The sequence below is a fragment of the Mus pahari genome, chromosome 17 (assembly GCF_900095145.1).
Source record: "Mus pahari chromosome 17, PAHARI_EIJ_v1.1, whole genome shotgun sequence".
NCBI classification, from domain to species: domain Eukaryota; kingdom Metazoa; phylum Chordata; class Mammalia; order Rodentia; family Muridae; genus Mus; species Mus pahari.
The window spans coordinates 31,436,508-31,447,959 of record NC_034606.1 but is presented as its reverse complement, the minus strand read 5'-3'; the positions used below and the strand labels follow the sequence as shown (position 1 = coordinate 31,447,959).

Here is an 11,452-nt window from a genome sequence, read left to right as displayed (position 1 = left end):
CTGTTAAGGGTGTTTTCTTTCAGATGGGAAAGGCTCCATGGGTCTCTTGTACGTCAGGGTTTTGTTATGGGCTAGATCCTAATTGTTGGCAATCTTGGTAAACAAGACCTATACTTTAGATGTGTTCCAGGTTCCACATTTTCTTTCCTGTGGTCTCTAACAAGCCTGGCAAGTGTACTACTTATCTTCTTGTCATTTTGAAGGCACCGTTCCTTTAGCTAAATTCTACATTGTGTAACTTAATATTTCCTAAGCAACTTTATTAGTAAATCCTTTATAGCATCAATTTTACTGATTCAAGGTTCCCCTGCATCTCTAACTCAACAGGACATATCAGCCAGTCTCCACAAAAGCTCTGTTCCTTTTGTTCTCTCCACCTCCCTGTTTTTTTTGTTTGTCTGTTTGTTTGTTTTGTTGTTGTTGTTTTCATATTTTGGTCTGTGGTCTTTCCTGGATGGTTAATTCTTTACCTGCTCTACAGAATGAACTTGTCTAACATCAGAATCCCCTTTAACGAATGGTCTAGTTTCTTCTCTGGATCTTGTCTTTAAACGCTTCTCCAAAGCTCAGTGCTGTCAGACATCATGAGAATAAGAGAGCTGATTCCAACAAGCACTTAATGGAGAATAAACATTCTTTGTTTTCTGTGAATTGTCTCATTTCATCTGCACAGCAAACCTTCTTGGATGTGGAACTATTATTAGCCCCAATTTTGTAAATTGGGTCATGGAGACTAAGAGAAGTTCGGTCACTCACCCAAAGTCAGAGGTAGAACCAGAATTTGAGCAGAAGTTTCATTTCAGAGTCTGGATTCTTGGCCACTAATTCATGAGGACTGATAAGGATGACATTAGTTACCATCTGTTAATAAAGTTTGCTCATTCACCCTTATCCCTTGGGCTTCTCCAGCAACTTGACAGTGTGGGTTATACCCATCTAAGACCAACTAGATCAAAAAGTCAGAAATTAAGATGTGTGTGTGTGTGTGTGTGTGTGTGTGTGTGTGTGTGTGTGTGTGTAGGTGCATGTGCAAATGCATGTGGAGGACAAAAGTTGATGTCAGGTGTTTTCCTCAATTGCGAATGACAACAGTTTTGAGAGAAAATTTTCTCATAGATGAAGTGAAACTGGAATTCATGGCTCAAACTATATTGGCTATCCAGCATGTCCTGTCCCCAGGTTCTAAGGATCTAATGTAGGTCTCCATGCTATACAATGAGGCATTTACGGACCCCTTTTACTCTGTCCCAAAATTAAGACTTCAATAAAGGGATTAGTTATAAAGATTAGGCCAGGATTTCATCCTGGAACAACATGGTTTCCCAGAGCTATAAACAACACAAAACCTTTAGCATGAACATTATTACTCCTACCCTTGAAGGTCCCAGGAGTTAATCTCTGTGACTTAATGGCCCTAGTTCCCAGGGAGCCTTCTGAGAAGTTACTTAAATTGTACCAAAAAAATGTTCCAAGAATATACAGGAGCTTGCTAGAGTCTACTATTTGCTGGCTGAAGGTCACCCCATGATGTTAAGTAGCACTCTTGGGTCACTCTTGCCACAACTGAATGAGCTCCAAGGTGCTTCAGCCCTCAGGTAGAGAATTGAGGAGATGCAGTCAAATGAGATGGAGAAATGTCTGCATAGAGAACTGTACTTCAACTTGTAGTGAGCTGGAAGGCAGGCAGAAGTGATCTGGGGCAGGCAGTGCCAGCATATAGCATACAAGTCCAGTTTAAAATCCTACTTACAGAAAGAGAAGCACTCAGAGTCAATCTACAGTGTAAGATAGCACAGGTGAGTTGACTAACATTGACAGCAGGATTTCTTTCTTTATTTACATTTTAAATGCTATACCGAAAGTTCCCTATACCCCACCCCGCCCCTGCTCCCCTACCCACCCACTCGCACTACTTGGCCCTGGCCTTCCCCTGTGCTGGGTCATATAAAGTTTGCAAGACCAAGGGGCCTCTCTTCCCAATAATGGCCGATTAGGCCATCTTCTGCTACATATGCAGCTAGAGACACGAGCTCAGGGGGTACTGGTTAGTTCATATTGTTGTTCCACCTACAGGGTTGCAGTCCCCTTCAGCTCCTTGGGTACTTTCTCTAGCTCCTCCATTGGGGGCCTGACAGCAGGATCTTTAATGCCAGGAGCCTCTTGGAATAAAGGTTGTCATCACTGCTCTTCAACTACAAGGCCAGTGACTAGATTCAAGGGAAGGTCTTATGGGCAGCTTGTGATTATGGGAACATCATGCACCTTGCACCCATGTGCCCGTTCTGCAACAAAACTCTCAGTAATCATGAGTATCAAATACATGAGAGATAGACCTGAAAAATTATATCCCTGAGAAAAGAATCCCTTTCCATCTGCATAAATGGAGCAAAAGCCCATTCATAGCCTCACATCTTAGACACTCCTGGGAATCTACTATTTTTTTTTTCCAGTTTCCTACAATGAGCATGGGCAACTGACTGACCCAGATCTTAATAGATTCCCCCACACTAGGGACGTGTAAGGTATCTTCCCTAAGAAAAGAATGATTGTCCTGTGTCCTGCCTCCACATCAGGTCTGAAAACATTCATGGCAGGTCAAGTTCTGATTCTGATCAGATCAGCCTCGGGTGAGTTCAAGTCCAAGGGAATTAGCATAGGCAGGCAGTCAATGAGAAGAAATTAAAGAAGCAATAGTGGTCAAGTCATAGTGGGCTTTTAGGATATTGACTGTTCGTATTCCGAATCAGGAGAGATTCACTGCAATACTTTGAGAAGAGGGTGGTGAGATGTTATTTATATTAAAAAATAGATTCCACGACTGCTGTATTGAAAATGCCTGAAGGGTCCAAAATAGAATCAGGAAGGTCAGTCTAGAACAGTATCATGTTGGCAACAATTCAAATGAGAACCATTTAATTTCATGGAGCTGCCGTGGAGGTCTTGATGATTGAACCCAGGTCCTCTGGAAGTGCAACTGGTACTCCTAACCACTGAGCTATCTCTTCAGGGGGGAGACTAAAAGGAGTCTGTGGGGGTGATCCTAGCTGAGATTTCTACCAGTGGAGGATATAGAGACTAAAGTGGCCACTTACTGCAGGATTTCCAGTAGAAGGAGGAGGACATCAATTCATCCACAAAACCCTCAATCCAAAATTTGTCCTGCCTACAGGATGCACAGGGATAAAGATGGAGCAGAGATTAAGGTAATGGCCTGCCAATGACTGGTCCAATATGGAACCCATCTCACAGGAGATAGCCAGTCCTTGACACTAATAATGATATTCTGTTGTGATTGCAGATAGGAACTTGCCATAACTGTCTCTGAGAGCCTTCATCCAGCAGTGGATGGAAACAGATGCAGAGACCCATAGCCAGACATCAGGCAGAGTTCAGTAAGTCATGTGGAAGAGTAGGGGATAGAATTGATCAAGGTGGAGGGGTCAAGGACACCACAGAAGCCCTCAGAGTCGACTAACCTGGGCCTGTGGGGGCTCACAAAGACTGAACCACCAACCAAAACACACAAAGGCTGGACCTTAAAGCCTCCACACATTTGTAGCTGATATGCAGCTTGGTCTTCATATGGGTCCCCTAACAATTGGGGCTACCTGGCTGTGTGACCTGCCATTCCCCTTCCCCTATTTGGACTGCCTGATTATTGGGCCTCAATGGGAGAGGAGGTGTTTAGTCTCCCTGAGATCAGATGTCCCAGGATGTGGTGGTACCCAAGGGGGAGCTTCTTTTCTGTGGATAAGGGGAGAGGTAATGAGGAGAGGGATTTGTAAGGGTGGGATGGGAGGAGAGGAGGGAGGGAGCTGCTGCAATTTGGATGTAATGTGAATAAAAATAAATAAATCGTGGAAAGAAAAATAAGAAGCACGAGTGCTTAGAGCAGCAAAGGTCTATGGTGTCTAGGGAGATGGTTCAGGGTGTTTACCACTTTCTAAGAAAGCACCAAGGATTAAGTTAGCATCTATAGAGCCTGTATGAAGCTAAACACAAAGTCACATATCTATTCTCCCAGCTCTTCTCTAGAGCAATAGAAGGCAGAGACAGGAGTATCCCAGAAGCTCATGGGTTTTAGCATGCTCAATGGAGGATAAAACAAAACAATAAGAAAACCTGCTTCACCCAAGGACAAAGGCAAAAAGCAGACACTGGAAATGTCCTCTGGCTTCCATATGCATATCATGGCACAAATTCACACAAAGGGTTCAAAGTTAAGATGACAGTTTAGGGCCAAAGATATACCAAGGTTTGTCTATACTTTTATATCATCTTTCATGTCCTCATGTAACACATTTAAAGCCATAAAGCATGATAGTAATCAAGCATAGAGAAAAAGGAGGAGCTCTAAGAATTGAACCCTATGATATTGAGAGAATAAGAAGATGAGGAGGAACCACCAATGTGGGGCCGAGTTTGAACACCTAATAAAATAAAGAAAATCAAGAGTATTTCATTGGGGAAGGCAAGCTTGAAGTGTCCCTCCAAAAAAGAGCCAAGAGCTAATGGGACTGAGTGTTGCTGGGTTCTTGGATGGGAAGTCACTTGGAATCCTTGGGAGCCATGTTGATGTCATGCCTGATTGTTGTGTCTTGAGTTAGGAAAAGGAAAGGGAGAGATGCACTGAATTACAGAACAAACTTGATAATTGTCACCATTTAAAAAATGGAAGGCATGGAGAGCTATGAGGAAGCAAAGACGTACTTGTTTTATTCAAAAAAATAATAGTATATCTGCATGCTTGTGAGGATGAGTCTATAGGGAGGAGGAAATGGATTTAAGGATGGGAAGGGGCAGCATTTGCAGAAGCCCAGTCTTTCCACCAATTAGGACAAGAAAGACAATGAACATGAAGGAAGAAGTTTACTTAAGGAGCTTTCAGAGCAGCAGGCATGGCAAGATGAAATCAGGAGCAGAGGGGACAACAGGGAAACAGCCAAGATCCGTTGTCGGGTTTTTCTTGGGAAGGAAATGGCAAGGCATGGGAAGTGTTCAGTGAATCGTCTCAAGGGACTCTGCTGTAGCCTAGCCTAGGGGAAGGGTGGGCCAGAAGCATCATAGCTGAGAACAAGAGCTCAATGGAGGAGGTAGTTGTGAGAATGCCAAGCATGCTCCTGAGCAAATAGGAATTGGCCTTTGAAGAGAGAAGAGGCCATCCCTGGGTGAGCAAGGTCCCAAGGGTTGAGGTATCACAAAATGAAGAACTGGGGCAGCAGCAACAGGGCCCCTGGGGTCATGACAAATTTCAGGACAGCGCAGATAAAACAAATGTCTCTTCTCTAGCTATGATCAGCAGCACAGGTGTCAGTACAGGGGACAAGGAGGAAACAGCAGCCACGGGAAGACAAAGGTCACAGGTCCTCTTGAGAACCCTGTGAGCCAGTGACACTTCCAACTTTAAAATTCCATGTTTTAGAACCACTTGAATGTAATCCTGTAATAGAAACCTTAAAGAATTAAACCAAAGGGTAAGGGGTAAGGCTCAGTGGGTAATGTGCTTTACTGAGCAAGAATGAGGATTTTTTTTTATTTCAGATCCCTAGAATCCACATAAAAAATAAAATTTGACATAACTATACATACTTGTGACCCTAGAGCTGGGGGAGAGACAGCAGGGTCCTGGGGCCTTCCTGCAGGTTCAGTGAAAGGCTCTGTCTCAGAACACACACTAGGAAGTTTTCTCTTCCTAGTTCTCGCCAAAAACTGTAAATAAACACACTTCTTCTGATGACATTTTCCCTACTTGTTGGGTTTGTTTGTTTGTTTGTAAAACAGCAAGGGTTAGGTATTAGATGCAATTATCATTTGGGGTGTTGACCTCAGTCATCATGATTCCCTGCTGAAACCCCAGAGAATGGCAGAATTCTAAATCCCAAAGATGCTTCTGCCGCCCTGCCCCTCAACTACCTTCCCTGATTTTATTGGCCAGTTGTGTTTACTAGGACGCAGGAGTTGGAACTTAATCTCTCTTCCAGAGGAAGGGCAAAAGAGCTTCTACCTAAACAGAAACACACAGGCCTACGGGCCTGGGCCCTGGCTAGCTTACTGGGACAATTCTGGGTCTAGGGAAAACAACCTTACTTCATTTAGTGGTTTTATTCCACACAGCATCTATCAGCCCTAAAATCTGTCTATGTGGTTTTTAGTCTCCTTTGCTTATTTCCCCCGACTTTTTAAAACCTTGACATCTTTCCCTCGTTCAAAGCCTTGGGCACATGGGCAGTTGGGCTGCCTTGAGTCTCCTGCTCTTGGTACCTGCCATCCTTGACCTCAGCCTGGCCACACTTCTTTAGAAGACTCTGGCTGACTGTGTGCCAGGTGACTTTGTGCCCAAAGATAACCAGGACAGGAAGGGAGACTCATCGCCTGCTTCCTGCTGTGCTATTCCCTCCACAGAGTAATTACTCTCCGGAAAGTTTTCCCATCCCTGACTGAATCGCTGCTTTGTCATTCAGCTCACGGATTCTATTCAGCTTATCACACAGGCATTTTTCTCTGATGGAGATGATCCTCTTTCACTGCCCAGAGTTTGGGGCAGGATTATTATCCCTTTCCCCCCCCCCCCCCAGAGGATTTAAAGCAAAGTTATCAAGCCTTCCCCACTCCCCCAACCCCGCCCCGCCCCATATCTTTCACTAAGAACTCATATAAATCCTACCACTCTGACCTCACGGCTAATCTCCCTGGCTGTCTAAATTCTTTGAAGTCATTCATCCTGCTCAGGAGGCTGGTGAGTTGTATACTATAGATATTTTAAGCTGCCTTTGGTCTCCTCACCCAAAAAGCGTGAGTTCAGCTAAGGAATGCTGTAATTCCTGTGTTCTGGCTCCTGGAGGCTGACAGATAGAAGAGTCCCTCCTGCCGTATCTTCAGCACGTTGAGCGAAGAGTCCATACCTTGATCACAATCTGTGGCTGGCCATTTCCTTTATGGTGTTGATTAGGATCTTAAGGCATTCTTTAACCAGTGGGGGGGAAAGATTGATTGTCCTCACTTCTGAGATAAAGAAAATATGATCTTCATCCCAAGAAATTGAACCAATAAGTGAAGAATGCCCCAAGATGTGTCTAACAGCAAGGTAGCTGCTGCCAAATTTAACTTCTGAGCTAAATAAATCTCAACTCTGTTATGGACTAAGACAGGAAACAGACAACTCCCCCTGGCTTTTCTGGTCTTCTTGCCTTGAAATTAATGATCTCTAGGCTTAATTTTCTTCAGACTATGGAATGATGATAACAGCAACTAATGGCAAGGTGGCTTTGAGAACCAGTGGGTTGCCATACGTGACAGTCCTAGCAGAAGGCCCTTCATCTTTTCCTCTTCAATAAATGTTTTGAAAAGACAGCCTCTCACCTGTCTGAGTTGCTCTAAAGGCTATATGGGTTTAAAATTCAGGGCTGTTATCACCATCGTAATGGCCTTGAGCAATAATTAACCTAGCCTCTACTTCCTCCTCAAGTAGAGGAAGCTGGTGCTAAGCTAGAAACTAGATGAGAAAATGATCATAAAGATACATGGAGAATTAAACATCTCACTTACACTGTGGTGCATCAGTGTGAGCAGTTCTTCCCTGTGGGTCACTGTGATTTCTGCAGCAAAGGGCTATCTTAACCCTTTCACAATGGAATGGGAAAGGTAGACTTGCATGTCAGTTCAAACCAAACATTGATCTGTGCTCTGTATTAACTGGAAGCCATACGATGTTTACCTAGACTGTAAAATTTAAGACCTTATTGCATACGTCACCAATTCTACAGTTGTTGATGATAAAAAATAAGGATGTATCATAGGACTCTTGGATGGATCTTGACCCACTGGTCTCAAGTAACATTTTGTTTTTATCTGCCTTCTTGGGAGTTTCTGGGTTTCTAACCCTTCCATCCATTAAGATACTCAGAAGCCTTCAATTCTGTTGTTTAGCATCGGGTCCTTTCCATGACTTCCTTGGGAGATATTTTGCAGGTAGGAAAGAATTTCCCACTCTATTGTTAAATGTTGTGTTTGGTTGCATTGGACAGGGTTTGATTTTGTTTGGGGTTTGATTTTGTTTTGGATTTTTTATTGGTTTGAAACAGGGTCTCACACTATATTTTAGGCTGGCCTGAAACTTGCTTTGTAGCCTAGGCTAACTCTGAACTCAGAATGATCCTCCTGTCTCAACTGCCTGAAGGCTGGGTTTACAGACATGATCCATCACACAAGGTTCTCCTTTAAGAAACCATGTGGCCACGAGCCAAGGGGTCCACCTCTGATCTTTTTGTTTTGATATTACACAAAGGTCTTATTTATCTAATACGATAGTCATATAAAATAATACACACAGACTGTGTCTAAACATGGAGGCTTAGTGCATGGAATCTAGCCTACCAACAAAAAAGTAATATTTCCTCTAATCTTAGTATCGATGCCTGGGGAGCTACAAATTGAACTTACAACGTTCGATTTAATAAAGTGTGGTATCCCATATGCTTATGTCAGTTCTAACAGACATAAAATGAAAATCCATTCTTGGGAAAGACGCAACTAGATCCAGAGTTTTACATACTCTTTTAGTAAGAGGTCAATAAAGCTGTGAGATGAAATATATTCAAAGAAAGGGTCATTGGAGTTTCAAGAAGTGGGACATTAAGTCCATGGGGAAACAGACTGAAGACAAGGCTCACTTTAAGGTGAGCTCTGTGTGCAGACCAGACTCAGTGCCAATTTTCCATCTTCTTTATGGCCATGAAAATCTTTCTGGACATGAAAATTATGGCAAAATCCATTCTTGGGAAATGTGTGCATTTTGTCAGATAAAGGAATCACTGAAAAGGTTACTTCCTATGCCTGTCAATTCTCAATGGCTTTCAGCTCAAAATAATCCATGTGCAAAAGTGTCATATCTTCAGGCGGCTTAATCCCTCGGGGCTTTACTGTAGTCATTATGATTGCTGATTTACTTCAGGGCAAGTGTCACTGAAGGAACAGTGGATTGCAGATATTATAATAATAGCCATGGGAAATGAGGCAAATAATGATAATTTAGTTTCAGAGCAAAATATTTGAGAGCTGAGATAGATTTTATAAGCTTTGAGGACTACGAGTCCATCACGTGGAGGAAAGTGTTTGTTTGCTTGTTGGAGTACCAACCTTCTTGAGCATCACATCTTTACTTAAACAGTCAGGTAGCTTGAAATTCTTTCAAGAACCCTTTGCCCCTCCAAGCCAGACTTGTCTCAAACACTGGGTGGGAAACCCTAAAATAACATTCTTTGCTTGTCTCAAGCTCAGTTTAACTGAGCTTTGCTCTGTTCTCATTTGCTGATTCTGCTTACCTTCTGCCAGACATGCAGTGGATTCTGCCCAATGGAAATGAGTGGAAACCCAAACTAAAGGAAAAATTACATTTTCTTCCACGACAAAAATCAGCAGAAATCATGGTCTTAAAGTGATGAAGTGTAACACATTTACTTTTAGTAAATGGAAGTTGCTGGCATGATGATCAGCAATCAATAAAACATGTGTAGCTGTTACAGAAATAGAAATAGTGGTTTCTTCGGACATAAACTTGTATTTTCTCATCATCCTGAAGTTCTGCTAATGTAGACAATGAAGGGGAGGGGGAAAAGAGCCAAGGGTAATGGAATGATAGACAGTTGAGATCCTTAGACACCCTCTCTAAACCAACAATTTCACTAGTTGCTGGATTTCATGATCCTGTTTTTGCTTCAGAATACACTTGCAAGGGCACAGAACTGTTGCCTGATCCTGGAGGAAAGGTTTCATCCTATGCATATTCTCATACCCCTAAGCTAAAGAAAATGCTGACTTCGCCTTAGGGCAGACAATCTGCCTTCACTGAGGGAAAATGTACATCAGTGTTCTGTGTGGTATGTGACACACAGAAAGTGCTCAATAACTTTTTTGTCATTAGTGTATTCTTTTCAACTTTAGCTGTCGTGCTACAGAATAAACTCTCAAAGATGACTGGCACAGATGCTAGAGAGTCAGGCAAGTTGTAAGAGTTACCTACATTCATAATTTTAGCATTTAATATATTAAGAGTAATGTTAATAGTACCGTTTTGTCTTTAGAGGCTATTTCTCATCTGGGAAACTACATGAATGCTCCTAAAATATGCAGGTAAACCTCCCATATTCCCAGATCCCTGCAGTTACTCAGAGTAGACCCATGATTCTGACTCAGACTGTATCTAAGGAACAAACATCCCTTTCTGGCCAACACATGAGAGCTGCTCCGAGACCCACAAGCTATTCCCTTCCCACCATCACCATAGCTAAGGAATCTACAGCTAACAGATTAAAAGCTACAAATTGGTAGAGTCCACACAATGAGGCTCCTCAGTAACTGTATGGGCCAGAGTTTCCTCTCGAACTGTTCATAATCAAATATGGGGATTAACAAAAAAATGAGCTTTGTTTAAAAATTAAGCCAAAGAAATCACATGTCATTTTTTTTTAAATCTCAGCCCAACCTAGACCTTTCCTGACAAGATTATATTCCAATGACTCCCCTAGCACGGCTCCCAGAACATTCTACATCAGAGTGCTTACTAAGCAAGGCTGGCTTCCTCTAAGAGCTTGATGTTTTGCTCCCAGGTTGTCAAAGCTTCCAAGCATGCGGAGCTTCCTGCTGCATGGTCCTCCAATAAGGCTGTGTGTGGGCCTTGCCTGTATCCTCTCTCTCTGGAACGCAGGTGGGCTGTTCACTTCCTTGTATCTATTCTGGATGTTTTAATGAGGGTGTTATTTATTGTGCTTTAAGAATCCCAGCAGCAATATTTCAATGCATCATCTTAAGTGTTTTGATCAAAATACCAATCACATTGTTTACTTTTCCTGTGGCCTTTCGTGCTTGAGCATCACAGAAGGCTGTCCCTCTTCCATCCTTGTTCACAGCACCAGTCTCTATTTGCTCTCCCACCAAGGGAGTATTCTGAACTAGTTCACTAATTCTCCTATTGCACCATTCTGTACTTGTCAGCCTAAGTGATCTTTGGATACAGATGATGACATCACTTGATTGCGTTCTTCCACTTATTCCACACAAATGATCCAATGATGCCTTATTTCTGTTTAGATAGTAATCCAAGTTCTTTCTGTGCTACGAATGACCTTGCTTACCTCATCCTCATCAGCTCCCATAAAATGCCCACCTCCTTCTTTCTTGATGCTACAACATGTTGACCTTCAGTCAGCTCTTTAGAAAGATGTTCACAGGTAATGTAGGACTGAGACACAGCATATTCTCTGTATGTAGGACCGCACTCTACCACTTAGAGCCTACCTACCCAGATATTGTTCCTTCTCAGATCTCAGTTCACCTCACCCTCCCAGGGAAGACTTCCACGTTCCTGCGCTGAGATCGGGCTTCCTGTCATCCATACTCACACTCCACTCAAAGTGCTTTTTGTAATTACTACCCTTTACACTATTGAATTCCCTTC

General features: G+C 42.8%; 1 protein-coding gene across 1 annotated transcript in view; it reads left to right on the top strand.

The window, feature by feature from the left end:
* Positions 1-10,623: 10,623 nt before the first annotated feature.
* Hhla1 (HERV-H LTR-associating 1) overlaps positions 10,624-11,452 on the top strand; it is a 33,602-nt gene continuing 32,773 nt past the window's right edge. Inside the window, exon 1 of the mRNA XM_021216172.1 lies at positions 10,624-10,702. Coding sequence (XP_021071831.1) covers positions 10,624-10,702 — 79 coding nt within the window. The remainder of the gene's footprint in view (positions 10,703-11,452) is intronic.